This window comes from Anolis carolinensis, chromosome 2 (genome assembly GCF_035594765.1).
Source record: "Anolis carolinensis isolate JA03-04 chromosome 2, rAnoCar3.1.pri, whole genome shotgun sequence".
Lineage (NCBI taxonomy): Eukaryota > Metazoa > Chordata > Lepidosauria > Squamata > Dactyloidae > Anolis > Anolis carolinensis.
The window spans coordinates 136944959-136969389 of NC_085842.1; the positions used below are offsets into that span (position 1 = coordinate 136944959).

Below are 24431 nucleotides of genomic sequence, written 5' to 3' on the forward strand. Positions count from 1 at the left end.
CTTTTTAGGTGAGAAACTGAGGAAACTTAAAGATTGTAGATTGAAAAGATACAACTTTATAAATTTCTGTAAAAAGAAAAAAGGAGGGACAACAAAGCTCTAAAGTCAATAAAGAACATAAAAATTGCAAATGATGAAACTAACTTTTGTAAAACTGGAAATTTAATTATTTTAATATGTGTGTTGCAGATAAAGAAGATCATAAAAGGGTCAGTCTGTTTTGAGAAAGCAGAGCCTGCTGTGTCTGGAAGTGCAACTGCATGGAAAACAACAGGCTGTGAAATTGCTAACTGGAGGAGCCATTGCAGAGGCAAAAGGTTAATTATTTGTATGCCAACATATTGCTTACTGGACAGAAGGAAGAAAAAGATACAGATAAACAAGGGTGAGGGGGACTGAAAGAGCTGGCAAGGGATACCTGAGGAATGTCATCTGATAAAGAACTACATGTAAAACTTTAGTTCAGACTTTATAATGAACTGCACATTGATGGATAACGCTATCAAGGAGAAAGATTTGAAAGATACAATTGAAGAAGCAGAAGAAAAATAAAGTTGGCAACCATGGAATTCATCAGATGGAACTGGAGAAAATGGGGGAAAATGAAGGAAAGTGGGGGAAATAATCTTCTTTGCATGGAGTTTCATCTTTAAAGAAGATGGAGAATTTACTTACCCCCATCGCACAGGATTGCCTCCTCTTGCCTCTAACTCAACCATCCATAGAGGAGACACAAGGCATTGTTCTTAATACAGACACTACGGCTATGGGCTCTTTTGCTTTCTTTCTCAAGCCTCTTGCTCTCAAGGAGACACAAAGCACAATTCTTGAAGATCTCATCCCACATGTTAATCACCACTTTCTCCCGTTTCCATGTGCATCAGGAGCTCAGAAGACTATTTCTCCTGAGCTCAATCCCACCTCCCGTTTGAGAACATCTGGAGATTCTGTGGCTATTTGTGTTTTTGGAAGAAGAGAAGAACAAGGACAAGAGATACTGCCCCCTCCATGGGCAACTGATTGTGCCACAGTGCATCTCCACATTAGTATAACGCTGGCATAGCTATGCTGTCATGAATTTGTGTTATGCAACCAATCAATGGGGTCTGGACTTTAATCTCCACAGGATTGGTGGAGATTAAACTTTAGCAGCCTTAAATACATAAATATGAATGCATGTGTATACGTGGACACACACACATGAAGGATAAACAACCTCCAGAGGTTTCTCGGAAAAAGGCCTATTGAGATATCAGTAAGAGGAAAATTCACATTTTGAGTGATGGATTTTGAAGCAAGACATTGGCCAGTTTCATTGTTGTGAGTCCACATACTGTATGTCTTGTACTGAGCTGAGAAATTAAATAGTAATGCAATATTGTTGATTTTAAAATGTGTAACATAAACACACTGTTTGGTGTCCACCAGTATAAACCAACATTAGTTTTATTTTCAACATGCTTTTGAACAGGTGAACTCAGTTCATTCGGAATTGTAAAATGCGATGGCAATTTTAGCCTTTAGTTTTCACATAGGACACATAGGCCTTCCTAGAGCCTAAAAACTATATTATATCAAAAATACACTTACAAAGGTCCAGCAGTGTCTATACTTCACACATATTGTATGTTTTCCCATCAAATATGTAATCTTACAAACAGTTGTTTGACAGTGTCAGTGAGAGTTAAATCCAATCCACACCTCATCTATCTGATAAGGCAGAAAAAAGGCTATTCTTAATTATCTCTGACACAACTGGACAATTATGAGTGCCTCATTTCTTAGCATACACCTTTGCCCATCACCTAGGGTTATTTGCTATGGGCATAAAGGTTCATGTCATAAAGCATTGCATGCATGGAAATCCAGCTCCTTTCTGTCTTGCACAGACATTTGAGGGATGTTTTTTTAGCTGCTAGAACCTTGTAATTTGCTTGAGTAATTGCAGCCTATGGGTTCTTGGACAATCTAATTAGTTCAAGTCAAAGTACGTTAGATTCAAATCACTAAAACTATGCAAAGCATCAAGCAGAGTAAACATATCAACAACATATCTACTCAGCACATGGGAAACAGAAGAGATAAATGAAATCCAGTTTCCAAGAATTTTCATTTTGAAATGTTTGTTGCTTTTGAAGTCAGAGAACGCTTGGGATCCAGATAGGAGACCTGGAGAAAACATGTAGCAGCTGTCTGGGTGTGTGTTAAGAGAGAACTACAAGCTGAGCCAAGATTCATTCTTCTTTTCTGCTCTTCCCTCCTCCAACTTTTAATTCCTTTTTTCTTAAATTTATTTGCTTTTTGGCTGCTTGTCTGTTATGTCTTATTGATACATTCACATCATAACTCTCTCACACACTGGATTTGAGGAAGGGAGACACAGGGAGAAAGTGAAGAGGGGATGGACTCTAATATTTGTAAGTGACTTGTAGTTTTGCTTATTGGGTTATCACCCAAAGGATGGCAGCTATAGGCATCTGCACTCCATTTAGTAAAAATATGTGTATATAGCTACAAAATATTAGCAATAAACCCAAGCTTTATCTCATGTTTATAATGTGCTTGTGGAGGTTTAGAATTCATGGTAACAACAACCAGGAACAGGGAAGCCAGTATTTTCAAATATATTACACTTTTTACATTTGTGTATATGGTATATATGAAATACTTTGACTCTGGAGACATCTCCCATCATTTTGGCATCAATATTGAGTGGCCATGGAATATCATTTTTCTGTGCATTCATTCCTATTCTCCTAACTCTGCAGCTGTAAACAACTTCCAGAGTGTTTTCATTGGTCTCCTAGCCACACAGGAGCTTATTTTTCCCCCGGCAAGAGGTTGAAATATGGTTTAAGTAGGCCGGTCTTGAGGATGGGACTATTTGGGTGGGTCTTTCCCACATAATCAGCCCTCTCCTCTTAGACCACTGCTGACCCCATGGGGAGAATCACATATTTAGCCCTCACACACATGGATGGTTCATTTCAACATTATCACCACCATATCAGAGCTGCTCAAAGATATGCAGCTTTTACACAGTAGGGAGAACATCAATAAGGCACCCAAATCTTGGCACCTCTTAGACGCTGGAACCCTGCTGTAAAGTCACAGGGGTCTTCTGGAGACCTACATTATTCTCTTTCTTGTAAGACTGCCATGTCAACAACCTTCAGGGTGATGAATGAAATCCCTTGGGAGTCTTACGTGGTCCAGACAAGTCTGTGAATGCTGGAGACAGCCTGCAGAGTTCCTTGATGCCATGCTGTCTTACAGCCCTCTACTCCTGCTGTGAATTTAGATGGAATCATAACAGGGTTTCTCTTGGAATATCTCAACATGAGAACATGTTACTGGTTCAGGGCCTCACTGGGATTCCCACCTTAGCCCCTAGAATGTCTGGGGCTTTATCATTCTCATAATGATGAAGAATTCACACAATTACATGGTTTTTGGGGGGGTTTTTGCTTTAAAAATCACAAGTGTGCTTTGGGTGGTGTTTCAAGGAGCAAGTAGTACTTGAAGATAACTTCTGCACCTCTGCCTTTTGGAAATGGTGCTAGAGGACCAACCAAGAATGGCAATTTATCCTAAAATCAGAGGTCATTATCAGTGAAGCATTAAGTGTTCACTATCAGAGTGGCGAGTTCTGACAGCTCTTCCCGCTCTAAATTAACATTAAAACATTACCACGTTAGCTCTTTCTGGCTCAATGTTCTGTTTGTTACTGTGGGCAACTTGTTGCCACAAACAGTACTTAGAGTTGTTTGTCCAAAATATGGGGATGGAAGAGATAGAAGAGGAATGCATCTTGGTAGTATTAACAGTAAGATACTAGCAATGGTAATAGTTGTTAAGGAATCAACATTCAATTATGTGAGCTTCCATCTGGATGCATGTTACTGCTTCCAAACAGGCTTTCCTTCATATGACATCTTTGGGAGAGCTATACTATAGCTTCTTCTGATACTCAAAACATGCTGCTTTTTAATTTTTTAATTGGGAGGCTACACATTTACTTTAAAATAACATTTCATATTTACTTTTCTTAAAAACAATTTGAAGATTACTCATAAGCACCCTGAAGAGTACACATCGCCTATCCTTGCATGAACTGAGAGAAGCAAAATATTTCATAAACTGAAAAGCAGTCCCCTGTAACTGCAGTCTGAAATCAATCAAAGTGTTAATAACTTAACTTAGGAATTTTTGGTTCTTTGCCTCAGGGGTAGAGAATATTTCCAGATAATATTGCACATTTCAGGGCTGGAGCAAACAACCTATTTTGACTCAGTGTCCTTCAGCACTGGCCTTTGGTGCCCCTGTCAGACTGAAATTATAAAGCTGACTTTCCTCATGGCCCTCTCTCAGTTTTAAGTCTACAATAATAAGTTGATTCCAGAAACTGACAATGGCTGTATCGGTCACTGTTGTCTTTATGTGTCTTCAAATCATTTTGAACTTAGGGTGAACCAAGAAGAACCTATCATAAGTTTTTCTTGGCAGGATTTGCTCAGGAGGAGGTTTGATTTTGCCTTCCTCAGAGGTTGAGAGAGTGTGACTTGCCAGAAGTCACCCAATGGAGTCCCATGGCATGGACTTCATATCTGGTCCTACACTAGACCACATTGTCTCTTTGAATAGATGGATGTCACTTTAAATTCCCACTTGAGGCAGGGGACAGGGCAGCTGCAGATCCTTTTATCTATCCCTCTCCCAGAACTTTGGAAGTTACTTTTTAAAAATAATGTGATGCCGTTACTTATTGTAATGTTGGAAAAGTAGCCCTTAACTTATTCGTTCCAGTCTTTCAGAAGTAACATACTGTGTTGCTTGTTATTTTTTCTAGTTACTTTTTTGAGATGAGGGATACTTATAATAAGACAACAGCATGAAAGACAATGGCATGAAACTTGAAAAAATGAGTCAAATGCCCCTAGTCACATTTGAGATTAATTCCAAAAAGTACTCATTACTTCAATAAAGTAACTTCACTCTTACTCAATACATTATTTTTGGAATAGGTTGCAATTTTCTCCTTGGTACTCCATGCAGTAACTAGTTACTGGTAGCTATTTCATTTGTGGCTCATTACTTCTGAGCTCTGCTCTAGTGACATCCCATTTTCTGCCCTCTTCATTCACCAGGTGTGATCAGCAGATCTCAAGAGAGATACCAGGGAAGGATGGGACCAGATGGCAAGACTGGGAAGGAACAGGCAAACTGAACCATGAGAGAAGAAGACATTCAATGTTCGTATCAGGGCGTGGCTGCTTTCACTTCCTTTTCATAAAAGGATTACTACTGCTGTTATTGCTAAAGGGACTTGTGTATCACCCCAGAAATAGGGGTTTCCATCTTGCCTGCATTTTGCCTAGAGGCAACAAGGACAACCATTTGCTGCACAAGGAGGAGAGTTTACTGTAGGAATGTAGGAGACCTTCTTCTTGGCTCCAGCCATGGATTCTTAATGAGAGAGGGGCTCTGTGTCACTTAAAGAGCTTTCTAAAGTTTAGTCTTGTTTTATCTTTGTTATTTTTGATGTGTCTTGGATGTAGGTAATTAACTTCTGGTTCAGTCTTGTAATATAAGGTGCTTAGTGAACTACCTAATGCAATAATTATGTTGATATGACTGGTACAGGATATTGCTGATCAACCTACTTATGCTTATTTAAGCTTCTGGTATGTTTTAAATCCATGTATTACATGTATGTTTTCATTGTCTTTTTCCTGGCACTTCTTTTTTTTTTTTTTCATTTGTCAATCAAGCCAGTATATCTCTGATTGTACTGCTATATGAGAGTGAGTTATTTATTTCTGTACTTAAAATGGGGGCGGGAATGAAAGTTGAGAATAGGATGATTCTGACAAGATTGTTTTCTTCTTCAGACTCCAACAGATCTTGAAAGAACCCAAGTCAGGAGGAACACTTTTAAAACTTCCATTAGTGGAAGTTATAAACACCAAGTATACAAACACTGAGTGTCAGCCCACAAGGTCAGCTAGATTCAGGTCATATGGATGCTTCCAACAGACAAAAGTTAGTGTTTGTGGAATGGATTCTATCCCGCTGACAGATAATATGCTAGAAGGACATTCCGCTAAATACTTATCCAGTTGTGTTGCTGTGAGTTTTCTAGGCTGTATGGCCATGTTCCAGAAGCATTATTTCCTGACTTTCGCCTACATCTATAGCAGGCATCCTCAGAGGTTGCGAGGTCTCCAGTTGTCGCTAGTATTGCTATGATACAAATCTAGGAAAAGCACTTGTTTCCCTATTTCTTCGTCCTTCTAAATAATTTTGTATGAATGTTGGAAATGGATTTTGGGTAAATTCCAGATTGACATGACTAAAGAATGCAGTTTCCTGTTCTTACAACAGATTAAGCTGTGTGGAAGCTTATTTGATTACGATATCAGTTTAGCTCAACCTTCTCCTAAATTCATGGATGATTTCTTACCTCTCATTATTATCAAAAATCATCTGGGTTTTGTTGCATTATCTGGAGAGAAGGATAATCCATTATACCAGGGGGTGGGGTGGGTTTGAAGGAGTACAACCATTTTCCTCTGTTTTCCTATTATTACCCCCACCCATGTTGCCTTTGTGGAAACATTTCTCGTTTATGAAATGGGAAGTTAAGAGGGGGCATAACCAGTGAAAACGGGGGAAATGGGAAATTGATTTCTTCCTTCAACCCCCCCCCCCCCCTGGGTAAAATGGAGTATTCTTCTCTGTCTAGCATCCCCTTTGGGCCTTTGCCCAAATGGAACAGTACCAACATCCATTCTTTAGATGGAGAATGAGGGAATTCATATTATTGCAGAATTCTAACTGAAGGTTAAGTAACCAATTAATGTCTGAAGGAATGCTTTTGTGGAATCCTTTGTTTGCTCTTTGTGTTGCAATATCTGCGTACATTGAAGAAAGCATTACTGTCCATTTACAACTCTATTAGACGCACAATGGCAACATTATTTTATTGTAGCATTTTGTGTGCCATATATATTACTTTATCAAGTAGAGTGGGCTAAAGGTCCACATTAAAGTGAACATTCAAAGGAGATTGCTGAAGGGGTGGCGTGGGTTTGTTAAGGTGTATTAATTGTTTATAGATGTTTTGTTTTGTTTTGTTTTCCTTATTGTGTTTTCATTTTAATAATAAAAAGACCGCTGAGCAAGAATGCAAGCAGCAGCCTATAAATCCCTTTGTGTGACTCTGTGCTCAAATTCTGGTAGAAGTTGACTATAAAGTCATGCCAGAGGACTAAAAGATTCCTAGAAAGATATTATCTTAGGTAAAAAAAATCGCACATTTTTAATTTGTGGTTTTCCCAGTTTTGCAGGGGTTCTGAACTACTAACTCTAGTGAATGTGGAGGGCTGACTATATAACAAGTATAGAGAGTTAATGGCTCACATGAAAGTGTGCTGAAGCATCTCATATATTCGCATAACTGTCATTTAGACAGATCTATGTTTCACCTAATTCTTGTTAAAGGAATGTAATTCACAGGAAATCCTCAAAGGGAGAAGAAAGGGAGCTGTCTATTCCTTGAGTAAAACATTTCCCTTTCACAGTGAGCAATCATTATTCTGTTGACACGTAATGGCCACATAGTTATCCATGAAGCAATTCTTCTAGCCATCTAAAACAGACATTTTCTAATAGCTCTGAAGAAGCAAATAATGGCATACCATCATGACACATTTTCTCCCCGACTCCTGTTTTATATCCATGCCTGGGTAAGCACTCAGTTGCCTACGATTTGCTGATTCATTGCTGAGACTGGGTTGCCTCTGGGAGAATCTCCAGATCCTTGGCAAACCCCTTTCCTTTCTGCATCAATCTGTCTGACTAATCCTTTGTTCTAGCTCAGGATGAATCAAGACTAGAAAGGGAATCCCAGCATATTCTTCTAATATCCCTGAGCTCTGTCTGAAAATAGGCCAGATCTGACGCTCTTCCCCACCTAGAATCTAGACTAATAACTGAGGTGAATCACAGGCTTCAGAAATTATGTAAGTGAATCAGCAACAGCAAAGAGCAAAAATATCTCTGGGCTTGCAGAGCGATGAAGCTCGATGACTCAGTGGAAAGGAGTTGCCTTTTTATCCATGAATTATAGCCTGGAAGCATTTCATTTTTTCACTAGGGTCCTATCAGGAAAAGGCTAGACTATTTTAGAATCAGTCACATATACATTAAATGTAGGTATTGCACAGACAACACTTGGGATTGTTCTTGGTCATTGCAGGCTGTGGGATTCTGCAGAGTACCAGAGACTCAGTCTCATCAAAACAATCATAGCACTGTGGTTTCACTTTCACTTTTCCTTCCCATTAAATAGTTGTTTTAGGGCAGGGAACTCAAATTCTCAACTAGGGAGCTTCTCTGCTTTGTCTAACCAAACTACAATTCATAGACAGTATCATTGGCAGCTAAAATAGGATGTGTGCATATAGATTATGTGCTTTCAAGTTGCCTGCCAATTTATGGTGATGGTCCCACACATTTCACTGGGATTTCTTAAGCAAGGGATGCTCAGAGGTAATTTTCTCAATGTGTTGTCAAAAGCTTCCATGGCCATAATCATTGGGTTGCTGTGAGTTTTTCGGGCTTCATAGCCATGTTCCAGTAGCATTCTCTCCTGATGTTTTGTTTGCATCTGTGGCTGGCATTTTCACAGAACTTCTAAAGATGCCAGCTGCAGATGCAAGTGAAGCGTCAGGTGAGAATGCTACTGGGACATGGCCATACAGCCTGAAAAACTCACAACAACCCAGTTTTCTCAGTTCTTTCCTTTGTGATATAGTTTAGAGCACCTGGGGTTCCTGGGCTGTCTCCTATCCAAGTATTAACCAGGGCTGACCTTGCTTAGCTTCCAAGATCAGGCAGGACCTGGAACTTTGAGGATATTGCAATAGGTTAAAATGGAACCCAAGACTATGCTGTGTGACAATGCTCCGATGACATTGTAGGAGGACTAGATGTCTGGTTAACTTTTTGGGATCAAATTCAAACCAGTGAGTCCTTTAATACCTGTTTCATGTTGACATTTTTAAAGTAACTATATAGCAAAATTGTCAGACAAGGTTTTGGTACTATAATGACAAATAGAAGTGTAGTTTTAGATTGGTTTTTTAGAGGTATTAGCTACAATCAGGCATGCGTGCTGAGAAATTTACTTTGACTTCCAAGCAACTGGAGTCACAAAGGCATTTGACAGAATCCATGGACTACATACTTTTTTATTTTGTACTCATTTTTGACAGGTTGGCAACTATTACCAGTATATGCAATGGTTACTTGTAATTAATATAAAGAAAGGAATGTCAAACTAATAGCTGAAGGGAATAAGAAAACAGTAGATTCCAATTAATTGAAAGCAATATAAGCAGAAGAATGACAAACTGGAAAAGGTATGTCTGCTCAAAACCACAGTGTGTGCTTTGGTTACTATTTTAGGAATTATTACTGAAATTATTTAAATTGGAATAATAAAAGAAAGAATTTCAGGAGAAAAACAGAATGTGCACTACGGATTGAAAAGAAGAACAGAAGGAGACTAGAACCAAATGTACGTAGGAATATTGTAAAATGGGAAAGTTGCTCCAGTTCACAATGGGGAAAGGCATGTTGTATTATATTGCCGTCCTACCTCACATTATGTTCTACAGGAGAGGAAATAAAGGAAGAAACAGACTGAAAAATAATGGGGTAATACTAGACTAGGATCCTGATTGATGAGCATCCCTCTCCCAGAGAAGAACTGAAGGACAGCAGGAACACAATTCAAATATATATCTTTTTTTTTTTGGACTACCGGCTGTTAGGAATCGTGAGAGTTGAAGTCCAAAACACCTGGAGGGCTGAAGTTTGCCCATGCCTGGTCTAGAAGGTGACCCATTTAAATCATTCAACCCCACTCCCTTCCTTCTTTTTTGCACCCACTGTTTCAACACACAAAAGTGAGTTTCCTTCTGAAGCACCGAACATGAACAAGACTTTGTATGGGATCCATTTCATTGGTTTCTATGGAAGGTAACCAGCAGTACAGGGAAGTGCCAAAAAACAAATAAACCCCTAATTCAAAGGAGACGACTTTAGTTTGAGATCTGGCTCAAACCCTTGCACATCCTTACTAACTGAAGTACTGTCCTCTCCACACCCACCATTAGAAGGATCAAAATTAATAATTTGCTAGTCTTGTGTGGACTGCTAAGAAAGACAACCAACACGGTATAGTGATTTGAGCACTGGACTATGACCCTGGAAACCACGATTTAAATCCTGCTATTAGTGAAAAGGCTTTGAAAAACTTCTCAATTGTTTCGATAACTCCATGCATGTATTCCCTAAGGGCAAAATCTTCTATCATCTTCAACAGTGAGATAGGTAAATTAGTATAATCATTGCTGAACTACAAAGCATTTTTCAGTATTTTCTTGGAAAGAAGGAGAACATTTCTTTCTTCTTGTTGTAATGGCAGAATTCTTGTTGTCAGGCTACAGAACTACAGTAGAGACTCACTTATCCAACCTTCACTTATCCAACATTCTGCAATATCTAACGCAGTCTGCCTTTTAGTAGTCAATGCTTTTGTAGTCAATGTTTTCAATACATTGTTATGTTTTGGTGCTAAATTTGTCAATACAGTAATTACTACATAATGTTACTGTGTATTGAACTGCTTTTTCTGTCAATTTGTTGTAAAACATGGTGTTTTGGTGCTTAATTTGTAGAATCATAACATAATTTGACATTTAATAGGTTTTTCCTTAATCCCTCCTTATTATCCAACATTTTCATCCAAAGTTCTACCGGCCCATTTATGTTGGATAAGTGAGACTCTACTGTACCACTGAAAGTGGAGTGAAGGGTGGCAAGAAGGAAAGCCTTGAGGGTAACCCCAACCAGCCCGACCCTGCCCTGTTTCCCTGGTCCGCTCACATGGTGGAGTTTGGATACTGCACCCAGCCCACCTCCTTGTACGCTGCCGTCACGTGAGTGCAGATGAGGCTCTTCATCTTTGCCCAGGCTCTCTGGACCTCTGGAGGACTGAACTCATTGGTATATTCTTCTGCAAGCACTTCAAGCAGAACGCCAAGGAGAATCTGGAAGAAGCAGCAGCCATGAGTTAGAAGTGGTTTCTCATCACCCCTAACATTGTACTATCAGTCCATTTTTACATGAAGCTCCAGTTGAATTGATAAGAATTCCATCTTCTGTTCAGCATGCAGATTAACAGGGTGGTTCACAAATTAAAGCATGATAATGAAATCAACAAAAACTAAATAAGTGGAGTAGAGGCAGCAATACCCTTAGATGTTCAAGTTTTTAAGTACTGTAAAAGCCTGGGAGATTTTTTTTTTCATGCCAGGAGTGACTTGAGAAACTGCAAGTCACTTCTGGTGTGAGAGAATTGGCGGTTTGAAAGGATGCTGCCCAGGGGATGCCTGGATGTTTTGATGTTTTTAGCATCCTTGTGGGAGGCTTCTCTCATGTCCCCGTGTGGAGCTGGAGCTGATAGAGGGAGCTCATCCACACTCTCACCAGGTTGGATTCGAACCTAGCAGCCTTCAGGTCAGCAACCCAACCTTCAAGTCACGAGACTTTAACCCACTGCGCCACCGGGTGGTTGCCTGGGAGATGCTAATGCAATATAAAAATAGAATCTGAAATAAGCTGCAATGAGGGTACATCCACACTGTAAAATCAATGCAGTTTGACATCATTTAAACAGCAATGGCTTTAATCTAAATTAACTAGCATTCTAAATTAATAAAAGGAATCCAGTGGCATTATTGAAATTGAGAAAGGGATGTTCCTAGCATAAACTAGATTTTCTTTCTTCCCAGTAAATTTCAAAGGTTTTCTTTATCTCTTTTTCTGCAAAAAGAGTCTAATATAACTGTCTCTTTGAATATAACTTGACTATAATTGAAGAAAAATAACTGATTTGGGACAACCGAGAGGTCGGTCACAATTAACCAACTCATTTATTTTCTTTGTGATCGTTTGAATGGCAAATTCTTTTTATCTGTTTTACTTGACACCCCATCACACATTTGGTTTTTCTTTATATGTTAATTACCAAAGGCTTACCACTTCATCACATCTTAAATTCCACTGAGTTCTACTCTTAAAATCTTGTATTCTGTGGGTCCACTACATTCATTTTGGTTAAGTGCAGTTTTTGAGTCTTTTAAATGTTGACGGCAGCAATTTTTCCCAACGTATCAGGAGCAGGCAAGGAAATTGATTTTTCTCAAGACTCCGGATGTTTTGCCAAATTTCGAATGAAGTAGCACTCCTTGCTCTCAGGTTAAGATCACCCAATTTGTGGGAGGAGAAATTAGGGAGGAGTCAAAATAAACTTTTTTGGGCAATTTCCGGCATTTCCTTTTGCTCCCCAAGCAGGAAGGTTTGGTTGTAAGCTACCTCATAATGCCTTTGCTTTGCAAAAAAAATGAAATAGCCTTTTGTGGTATCTTTTCCCTTCCTTCCATGATTTGCCTGTGTCCTGTGTTGGGAAGGCCAGTGCTGTTGCCTTTCCAAATGGGATTCCCTCCCGTCTCTTTTCTCTCTCCCTCTCTGCTGTTGGGAATTGTGGGAGAGGGATGGTGGACGGGGCCAAATGTCTGCAGTGCGGAAACCTCTTCATTGAAAAATATGCAAGACAACTGAGTGCACTAAACAGTGTGATCCCAAGGTAGGGAAAAACTCCTTTTTATTACAGAATGGAGTTAGACTGAACTCTCTTCTTCTGAACACTTCCCAGTGTAATCTGATGAAGTCCCAAGTCAACCATTTTTACCTGGAAATAGACGGGTTCAACTTTGTGTTTGACAGCGTGTGCCTTGCCCACCAATGCTAGAACAGAGGCGACTTTTTCTGAATCATAGATATTCTCCACCACACTGTTAATAGCTCCCATCACCCGCCTGGCGTGTTTACGCAGCTGCTGACTCCTTTCCATCTCTAGTGGGTCCTCCATGTGCTTGAATTGGCTGAAGTAATGCTTGGCAGATGGGAAGTTGACAAAAAACCTGTGTGGAGCAATGAGAGAGAGAGAGAGAGAGAGAGAGAGAAGAAGAAGAAGAAGAAGATGATGATTCATATCAGTTTGAGAAAAACACATTGAGATTCTAGATCAAGGTGGGGGAATTGGTCTCAAAAGGGAGGTTGAGGGAAATGGGGTCAAATGCCATGCTACCCCTGTCTGCAAGAGAGGATGTAAGGCAACTCTGTGACCCTCTATTTAAACTTTTCATCATAAGCAATCAGGCAACTGTCAAAGTCGACAGGTTTATTTTTAAGGAACTTGTAAGACTCAATAGAAATGTCTTTACATGGAGAATCAATTAAATATGGAGCACCCACCTCACCTGCTATGTTATGCTCTATTCAACAACCTCATTCAACTGCATCCCTATGGTAGAATGAGCTCACAATCCATACTTCTCACTCTTTTTTTGCAGCATTGAGGGATGACTTGAGTATGTGTATCAGTTATTATGAACCAAATAATACAGGCAGAGGATATTATGTTGCTCAATCTCACCTTGAACACTTGTTCTCAATCAGGACAATTCATACATTCAATGAAGCTGTGAGTTTCTGCATGCCAGAATATGGAGCAATGTTTATAAATGAAGGCTTAATTTCAGGTAACGGAGGAAAAGAAGGAGAAGGCCCCTACTTTTTTTATAGGATCCTTTTGCAACTAGAATTAAAAGGGCATACAGTGACACATACAATGCTGTTTAGTTCTAAACATTAGACAAATCTGGTGCATTGCAGCGCAACTAAAGAAACTGGTAAACTATGATAAGCAGCTGTCTCTCCTCCTTCCCTCTACAGCTGGGCTGTGGCGCAAGCTGGTTAGCAACCAGTTGCAACAAATCACTCTGACCAAGAGGTCATGACTTTGAGGCCCGCCCGTGCCTGCGTCTGTCTCTGTTCTATGTTATGGCATTGAATGTTTGCCTTATATGTGCAATGTGATCCGCCCTGAGTCCCCTTCGGGGTGAGAAGGGCAGAATATAAATACTCTAAATAAATAAATAAATAAATATAACAGAATCACTCTTTTGTTGTTGTGAGAGTGTTATGTAGTGGGTGGAACCAGGTGAATCAGGTCTGAATCTCTTTTACAGTTTTGGTAGAACTGTATCTAGTTATATGGACCAGTCAGAACCCTACTAGGTAAGGCTTTCTCCCAGTCCCACTACCATTGCAGCATTACTTGGTGAGGCCGAGAGAGAAAGCCTTCTCAGGAGTTGCTCCCATTCTGGAATGTGTTTCTTCTGCAGAGCTCCCTGCTTTCCTTACTCCAAAATTCAAAGACGTTCTTGTTCAAGCAGGCTTTGAACCTCTAAACAAGATGGCTTTTTATGGGGTTATTTATTTTTTTCTAAACGTGTGTGCGTTTTAAAATGTTTCTATACTGTTTTATCTGTTTTTCATTTTTTTAAAAATATTGTGAACATTTTAAATTGTTTTGGAAGCCACCCTGGATAACACTCTGGGAGAAAGGCAGCATATTCTATAAATATAAAAATTAATAAAGTCTCAGCTATAAGGTCACCAGGGCAAGTATGGACGTGCCATTTTCAATCAGCCTACCACATCTCAATGTTGTTGCTAAAATAAAAGCTATTTGAAGGGGGGAGAATGTCCATCACCACTGATCCAGTGGCTGAGAAGGTGGAAGATAGTCCTGCACAAGCTAGTTGCTCATTTTTATGGAAGCAACTTGATTACTTGCTCATTTAATGTATTCCTTACCTAATATCTTCAGAGGAGGTTGAGGTGGTGATGTGTATAGTTATTTCCCTGGTGCCAGCCTCACAACAACCCTGCAAGCTAAGTAAAACTGAGAGATAGGATTAGTCCACAGTACCCAGGGCATTCCTAGATGGCATTTAGTACTACTAATGAAGAATATTTGTGCAGCTCATTTGTACAATATTTTTCCCCTCTTAACACTTTGTGCATGCGTATTTGGTAAGAGAAAATGAGAAGTAGCCATTGGAAAACACAAAAAGATTATAAATAGGAGAGGAGGTTGTCTGGACCCCCCTGTGAAATTCTGGGCCAGAAGGAGAGTGCAGACACAGTAAAAGCCTTGTCTGCAGGGACCCCCCAGGGACCCCTTGTCATGGCTGAGCACTTGAAAAAGACAATACATCAGCAAGTTAGAATTCCTGCAGTGTTCTTTTAGCAATACTCCTGAGCCCTTCTCTCCGCTCCAAATGTCAGAAACCCTTGAACAGCTGCAGGCAGTTCCTTTGCCTCTGTGCCAGAGCTAGAGAGCAAGGGATATATTAGCCATGGTTTTAAGGGTCATCCCCTGATGCCTGCATTGTTTGCATTTCCAACAAACCCTTTGCTAGATCCACCTGCTGCTTCTCCAGTTTCATCTCGGTGCAAGCAGAAAGAAGTAGACACATGGGCTCCTATGTCACCTTGGCTCTTTGAGCTCATAACTTTCTCTTCCAGCACCCTGCATGCCTGTATATGCAACAGAGCCATGCACACTTAGAGACACACACATACAGAGTAAGTGAGAAGCAGACTCCTTCGTTTCCCACTTTGTTATGCTCTTCCCACTTGGCTGAATCTCACACAGGAGGTTGCCAGGAAAGCCGTGTGAAGCCGCGAATGGAACAACCGTAGCTCCTGCTGCCTTCCCATGACATCTGGGATTCATCAGCCAGCCGAAAATAGGTTTTGATGTGTGAAGAGTGTGTGGCAGCAAAAGGAAGAAATAAGATGAGAGATTGAGGGCTGGGGTGGCCTGGATATTAAATTGTTTGTAAGACAAAACAGAACAAAGTATGTATGGGTGGGAGCTGCATTGCTTTCTTTTTTCTTCCTGTTTTCTTTAGCTTTCTTCCAAATTAAGTCCAAATGCCAGTCTCTCCCGTTTGCTTCTGACATGTGCACAGGGATCTGTTTGGTTTTTAATGCTTTCCAACATCTAGATGCCTATCTGTAGGGGCATTAAGTGTCTAGGCCAAGCCTGTCCTGTATTTTATTCTGTAAGAAAGCTCAGAAGCCCAATTTCAGGTCTTCTGGTATGTAAGAAAGCCCAGATACAGAGTCTCCACAACAGGCCTCTAATCAGGAAAACAGGTAGCCAAATAATCACTGGACAGACTATTTTGGAAAAAGCAGCATAGATGGGGAGTGCAAACTTGATATCCTTGTGGCATACCTTTTCAATTATAGGGGACAGAAAACAATGAGACATTTCAGCAGCTGCCATTCTTCACGACTAGGCTACATTGTGATTGCCAAACTAGCCCCTATGCCAAATGTACATATATTCCTGATAGTTTTCCTCAGGCTCTTTCACAAAGTACAAAGTGACTCTGCTGGACTCCAAGATTCCACCCCCTGCTCTTGATTCAAAGCAGCTGCAGTGAATATGTCCCCTTCCTTCAGGCCTTAGTTTGAAGAAGAGCAAGGGAAAGGATGTTCTGTGTGTTTGTTTGTGTGTATAGCACAGAAGGTAAGATCTAAAGTAACAAATCCTGTTCGTATTTTAATTGGAAACTCTAGAAAGATCAAAATTTGGTATATGTTTTAATTGGAAACTCTAGAAGGATCCGACTAGAGCCAACCTTGTTTTGGTGACAAATACACAACATCTGCAACTCCTGTTGCTAAATATCAAATGGTGCTTTGCCATTTTAAAGTGGAGGTCAGCACGGCCAAGATTCAAATGTCAGGAGGCAAATGGGCCCAAATTCACCATCTTGTTCCTCCAGGTACAACTGGGAAAACTTCCTATCTAAAACCCAGTTAATGTATATGTTTCTAAATTAGATCAGCATGGACTAATGGGTGGATTCCCTGGAAGAGCTGAGATGGGATTGATGCATTGGGTGGGTGCTGTATTTGTTATTGTAGTTCCTGGAATATTTTCAAGTATATAAATGCCATTTCTGTAGCTCTGGACCATTTTCTGGCAAATCCCAATGCCACAGACAATATTTTATTCCATGTTATTCATTTAAAACCCTTTAATTTCAATAGATATTGGAACAAAAAAGATCCCTTGTTCTTTCCTTTTTTGTTTTTTGTTAGTTTTAGTACCTCAGTGAAATGGCTCTTTTGCACAATACCAAATGAACTTTTAGATTTTAAAAAGAAAATTCAAAGGAGAGAACCTCAACCACGTATGTCTCTGTTTTAAGCAAACTCCTTGGAGAGCTTCATTGTGAATCCAAGAATTGTCCATCAGCAGCCCCTAAAACATTGAAGCATGGCAGTTCAGTGCTGTCAAACTGCATTATCCTTACAGTAGAGAAGAGATGCACCCCACACAAGCATGGAAACTCACTGGTGGGGTGGGCGCATCTATACCAGTGGTTCTCAACCTGTGGGTCCCCATGTGTTTTGGTTTTCAACTCACAGAAATCCTAACAGCTGGTAAACTGGCTGAGATTTCTGGGAGTTGTAGGCCAAACACCTGGGGACCCACAGGTTGAGAACCACTGCCCTAAAATAATTATGGATTGATTAGATATGGATGCAACAACTAACAAAAATCAAGGATCTGTATAATGAAAGTTTGGGCTTCTTTGGAGCAATCTGGAAGAACCCAAAGGCTCTCAGGCGATTATATTGCACACTGTATATGCCACATCCATTTTTTTAATGTAGGGTTCTCATGAAATTTGGGCAGAGATGTTCCAGCATAGCTTACTTGCTTAACTATTCCTACACACATTTCCATGATTCAGGTAGGTCTGGCAAATTTGGGTTTTGCTGTCTCTTCTCTTTTTATTCATATTGGAGTTCTTACCTTTACTCTAAAAAGTAACATTTCTGAACACTGCTACTTTTGTTTCAGAAAGGGAGGACTTAATAAATAAATTACTGTAGTTCAGTACAAGCACTTCACAAGTGGAGTATCCCTTATCTGAAAAGCTTGTATTTTAGATTTTGGATTTTTTTTTTCCAGATTTAGGAATACCTGTAATTACACACATATAGATAATGAGATATCTTGGAAATGCAACCCAAGTCTAAATACAAAATTCATTTATTTAATATGTGCCTTATACGCTGGAGTGAAGATAATTTTATACACAATATTTTAATCACTGTCTACATAAAACACACTTTGTGTCCATTGACAATTTAGGATTTTGCGGTATTTTGGAACATCAGATGATAGATGTTCAATCAGTTAGATGAGATGATATTCAGCTGTACTTCCAGTTCTATGTATACATTATGGCTAGCACTAATTTTGCTTTACAGAGGACAACCCTTTTGCCTTTCAGCTTTCCCAAGTGTGGTGCCCCCCAATTGTCACCATCTCCAAGCACATCTGGAGGTTTCCACTAGGGAAACGTTTTAGTTTTGAATAAAAAATCCAAGTCTTTTTATTTTTCAAACCCCCAAAAGGTTGATTAAAAGAAGGGATTTGAAGCTACTTATCACTGTAGCACTGAGATGAAAAAAATGGGTAGCCATATAGGTTACTGTTGTGTATGGGAGAAGAAGCCTGAACTGAAATTGGTTTCTTCTCTCTCTCCCTTTTTATCTGTCTGACTGTTTGTCTTTCTGTCTCTCATACACACAGTGTGAGAGTCTGCTTTTGGTACTTCCAGTTTTAATATCAGATCTGACATCTGGGAAGAATTGTTACTTGAGACTCTGGAGAGTTGCTGTCATTCAGGTTGCACGGCACTGGGCTAAATGGACCATTAGCTTGACTTAGGAGGAAGGCTGCTCCCTATAGTTTTATATAATGCATGTCAGCGCATACAAATTGAATGACTCATGCTGAGATCCATAATCATCACTGTCTGAAATGGGGCAGAGAACCAGCACAATCTGAAGAGGACTGTTGTCAGTGCCTATGGATTGGAAAATAAGATACACATTAGGTGTGTACCAGCAGGACCTGCAACAAAGTGTTGCAGTGTGCCCTTGCGTCAGAACCCTAACCAGGCTATTCCGTTCTCTCCACTCCCCATCCCTTCCGTCTTCATGTATTTGCCCCAAAGTAGCTCCATCATATTGAATGGGTGGGTGGGGGGAATTAATTTACTCTGGGTTGGGGTCCAAATTTTGGAGGAGCTACGCAATGTGCTTTTTGGGGAATAGCATCCAATAACTTTTTGAAGTTTCAGACTAAAACACAGAGCAGATCCCATGGCCTGTGATAACCGGAGCCATAAGCTGATCTTCAAAAACAGGCCTCTGAAAGAGTCTGTGGAAGCCTTGTGACCCCAAAGGTCCCTCTGGCCTCCATGTTCTTCAGAGCAGAGATGCAATGGTCCTTGATCTTTCAGTGACATACTTTTCTTCCCGCTGGTATATTTAGTTCTTGTTGGAAGGTGTCCACTGATTATACTGTCTGGCCATAATGTATTTATCTCACCTACTTTTCCTTTATCTATATTCTCTATTCTAGCTCATAATTTCTGATGACAAGACTGTTAAAAACCTTCCCTGCAGGCAAACCTTGTCCATCTGTTCTATGGTTTTTCTTCTCCTGAAGTTCAGCTCTATTAACATCAAGCTGTTCTGTTGAATGATGGCCATGGAGAAAAACTCCGAGATGCCCTGGAAGTGGATTTCCCCGTCAGATGGGTGGGAAGGGGGAAATCATCTCACAGTAGGAGAAAACAGTTGTGCAAATCCAGTTTGGCATCATAAAAACAATATTATTTTGTATTCTTTCAAGGCTCTGCAGATCTAATATTTTCAATGGCATAACGCTCACAATTAAAATTGATAAAAAGCAGATGCTGGGACATTTGAGATTCATAAAATTCCATCTCTGATTGATTTCATCCTAAGCCCTGTCTTTTACTTCTCAAGACAAATACAGCTGGAGAAATTTGGATTAGGCCATCATTTAGTATAGTTTCGTCTCCTCCTTGGACTTTCTCCTTGAAATCTTTTGCGAACAAAAGCTTGGATTCTAAATTAGATTGAAGAAGTCAATGGGAGAAATGTTCCTTCCTCCCCCTATTTCTCATCCCAACCCCACCCACAAGTCTCATAGTTATGGGCTCTCTGGAACAATGTAAGCAGGATACTGGGGGCTGTTGGAAGAGTGCCATTCAGCCAAAATCTGAACCCTAAGAAAAGTTTCCTCCAAGAAGTTAGCTGAGAGTGCTTTGTCCCCTCCTTGTCCAAAGTGCGACTTTCTACATTATTTGAAATGGGGCTTGACTCCCTTCCCAGGGATGCTTGCGTGGGGCTTAGGTGCAGCATGAGTGAAGAGAAGAGAGGAAACTTTCCTCTTATTAACAGCCTTATGCTAATTTAGTTCCCACAGTGAAATCCACCGTGAAACTTTCTGACAAGCTATGTTGGAAATAACCACAACCCTGATGTTGTGCGCAAAGTGGTGTTTGATGAGGGCTGGAGACAGAGGTTTGAGGACGGTGTCCTTAATCAACTGCAGGAGCTGAGAAATGATTTTATTAGGGTGCAAGACTGATACAGGTATTTGGGAATGTGCTCCGGGTTCCTATGTTTTTGGAAGCAGAGATTTGTTCAATATGCAGGGGAAGTGAACTCATTATTAAATGTTTTGTCAACGGACTGTAGTGCAGGATCACAGTAATCTTTCCAGTATTATTCTAACACTGCCAAGTTTATAAACGGGTGAACTGTGTTTGGCAATCGGTTCTTCTCTTCAATGCATCTGGAACCATTTAAGATGGATCCTCCTAACAAATCTGCGTAGACTGAGCAAAGTTTAATCCCAAAGCTTCTAAAGGTCTTAAACAAGGATCCATAATAAGACTAAAGCTGTGTAGTGTTGCCAGACTGGACTGGAAAAGACTCCTGCACTTTTAATGGACGTCTAGAAGAGGGAATTTCAGCAGGTATTGTTTGTCATGCAAACAGATCATGAGCAATACTGGTGAAATTCCATCTCCTACACAACCAATGAAAATATGGGAACCATCTACAATTTTCAGTCTGGCAATGCTGGCTGTAATTATTTTGCCAAATGATTTGGCCAAGTTAGTGAATACTTTAGAATGAAGTATTTCTTCATTGAGTTGTGGGGTGGGGTGTATTTTAAAGAATTCTTCAAGTTCATAGAATCATAGAATAATAGAGTTGGAAGAGACCTCATGGGCCATCTAGTCCAACCTCCTGTCAAGAAGCAGGAAATTGCATTCAAACACCCCTGACAGATGGCCATCCAGCCTCTGCTTAAAAGCCTCCAAAGAAGGAGCCTCCACCAGAGAGTTCCACTGCCGAACAGCTCTCACAGTGAGGAAGTTCTTCCTAATGTTCAGGTGGAATCTCCTTTCCTGTAGTTTGAAGCCACTGCTCTGCGTTCTAGTCTCCAGGGTAGCAGAAAACAGGCTTGCTCCCTCCTTCCTATGACTTCCCCTCACATATTTATACATGGCCATCATGTCTCCTCTCAGCCATCTCTTCTGCAGGCTAAACATGCCCAGCTCTTTAAGCCGCTCCTCATAGGGCATGTTCTCCAGACCCTTGATCATTTTAGTTGCCCTCCTCTGGACACATTCCAGCTTGTCAACATCAACCTTCAACTGCGGTGCCCAGAATTGGACACAGTGTGATTCAGGTGTGGTCTGACCAAGGCAGAATAGAGGGATAGCATGACTTCCCTAGACGCTATACTCCTATTTATGCACACCAAAATCCCGTTGGACCTTTCCTCTGGGTGGATCTTTGTCTTTACTCTCCTGGCTTGCTCTTGGCCTTACACTTCTTCTGATGTCAAGGGAACCACTGACCGCATAGGCAAACTGATGAAGAAGCACAACCTACAAACTATCTACAGACCCACAAAGAAAATCCAACAAATGCTATGGTCAGCGAAGGACAAGAGGAATCCTCTCACCTCTGCAGGAGTCTACCGTATACCATGCAGCTGTGGACAAGTCTACATAGGGACCACCAAACGCAGCGCCCAAACACGGGTCAAAGAACATGAAAGGCACTGCAGACTCACTCAACCAGAGAAATCAGCCATAGCAGAACACTTGATGAACCAACCGGGACACAGTATATTATTGGAGAACACAGAAATGCCTGACCACTCCAACAACTATCATGTCAGACTACACAGAGAAGCAATTGAAATCCACAAGCATGTGGACAACTTCAACAGAAAGGAGGAAACCATGAAAATGAACAAAATCTGGCTACCAGTATTAAAAAAAACTCAAAAATCAGAACAGTAAATAAGAAGCAACACTCTGAAAACAGAGGAATTCCAGACATGGGAACCAGGGGCAGCTAACGACTCTGAACAAAGGATGCTCCCAGGCAGGAAGAAGTCAGGAGATGAAGCTATTCAATGCTAATCAAGGTGATTAACTACAACATTCACACTGTCCTCCAACTGACAAAGAGTTCTTCTCTCACCCTGGACTTTCCACAGATATATATAAACCTTCCTTACTTAGTTTCTCCATACCTCACAACCTCTGAGGATGCCTGCCATAGATGTGGGTGAAACGTCAGGAGAGAATACTTCTAGAACATGGCCATACAGTTCGGAAAACATACAACAACCCTATTTAACCTACTGATGCCTCAATTAATGTAATTTTATTGGTATCTATTTTTATTTTTGAAATTTACCAGTTGCTGCTGCCTTTCCCGCCCTCATCCTATACTGGAGTCAATAAGTTTTCCCAGTTTTTTGTGGTAAAATTAGGTGCCTCGGCTTATATTCGGGTCGGATTATACTCGAGTATATATGGTAAGTTTAAAAAATCAGGTACTTACCTTAGATTTACACCTTTCTACAAAAGGAGCACAGTAAAGATTTTCACTTGCACTTTAGAATAAACCAGAGTTTCATATTATTTACTGATATAGGCAACTGGTTAGTTATTGGTTTAGAATCCTGGTTTATTTTAATTGAACAATTCTAGCTAATCCTTAGTTCTAACTAACAGAAGAATTCCCCAGAAATGTACAGAACACAGAAGTCAAGGAAAGAAATGGAAGCTCTCTCTCTTGTGCAAAAAGAAGGGGAAGAGGAGCATGTATGTGCCCAAGGTGCCCTGTGCCTCATTCTGAGTTTTCATCCTAGACTAGAGCCAGGGTATCAGTAGTTGTACATTACAAGCTGCTTTTTATTGATTCCTTTTTCTAGCAACAAAGATGTAACAAGTGTCACATAATGAAGTATAACTTCACTCATTGTTCTGTGTAATTTACTTTAAATTACTGTTGAGATTAAAGAAGTGTGACATCACCGAATGGTAGGGTATAATCATAACAAATTGCATTGATTCTATAGTGTAGATGCATCCATAAATAATTCACTCATCCTCTCGCTGAGTAACATGTGAAGGTGAACTGAAGGACCTTGCCATTGATGTGGAGTGTCCAGGGATCCACTCACATCTCCAAATTCATGACAAGCCAAAGTGAATAGGTTCATCCCCCCCCCCATCTTCTTTCTTTCTGTGCTATCTTTCATTTGTGCCATTTCTCCAAAAAAGCTGGTACGTGAATATATGGACAACCTAGCAACAGGAGGGCTCTTTCTGTTCCTGCCCGAGCATTAAACCATTGCTGCTGACCTTCCGCAGTCAGCCACTCGTCCTTTCGGTAATATTGTTATCTTGATTTCAGCAGCCGCTGTGCTTTGATTTATCAGAGGCTTTCAGGGATGCTCCTCTGAAAAGAGCAGAGGCCACCGCTGTGTCCTGAAGTAATTACTAGCTTTACAAAATCTTGTCTTGTGTAGTCATTTCATCCCCACAAGCAATGCATCTCACTAGACAGCATAATGGCCCTCAGATTCACTCTGTCTTCATTATTCTGGGAGCTGTTGCCAGAAACCCAAACATCCTCTGATTCATAAATCTAACTTTTCACTCTGTAGCTTTGGCTGTAAGCCCATTCTTCAGACTATCTAGTTCATTTTCATGGGTGCAAATGGTGCCAACTATATGAAGCATTGTAGAAATCTTTATTGTCTAGCACAGAAATGAGCTAATGCTCAAATCCCCATTTTCCTGCTTTCTTTCTTTTCTTTTTCTTTTTTTTTGCTGGAACTCTGATCTTGCTATTCACAGTTTTTCCATTTTCTTTTGTACTATTTTCAATACAATACTTATCACAAAGGACATCCAGTGTGGTATGGTGGCCTGAACATTGGCTCTAGAGCAGTGGTTCCCAACCTTTGGGCCTCCAGGTGTTTTGGACTTCAGCTCCTACACTTCCTAACAGCTGGTAAACTGGCTGGGATTTCTGGGAGTTGAAGTCCAAAACACCTGGAGGCCCAAAAGTTGGGAACCACTTCTTTAGAGGACTGGGTCTGAATTCTTGTTGAGACACGGAAACTCAGAGAAAGGCAATGGCAACCCCCCTTGAACAAATCTTGCCCAAAAAAATCCCCATGAGGTTTGCCATAAGTCAGAAGCAACTAGAGG

General features: G+C 40.4%; 1 protein-coding gene across 2 annotated transcripts in view; it reads right to left on the minus strand.

The window, feature by feature from the left end:
• Positions 1–24431, minus strand: part of cygb (cytoglobin) — a 65875-nt gene that overhangs the window by 17919 nt on the left and 23525 nt on the right. The window contains exons 2-3 of one of the 2 annotated variants that reach the window (XM_008104367.3): positions 12824–13055; positions 10957–11120 (exon numbers count right to left, since the gene is read on the minus strand). In XM_008104367.3, the coding sequence (XP_008102574.1) occupies positions 10957–11120; positions 12824–13055 (396 nt within the window). The remainder of the gene's footprint in view (positions 1–10956; positions 11121–12823; positions 13056–24431) is intronic. The other variant, XM_016991325.2, reaches the window with a different exon arrangement.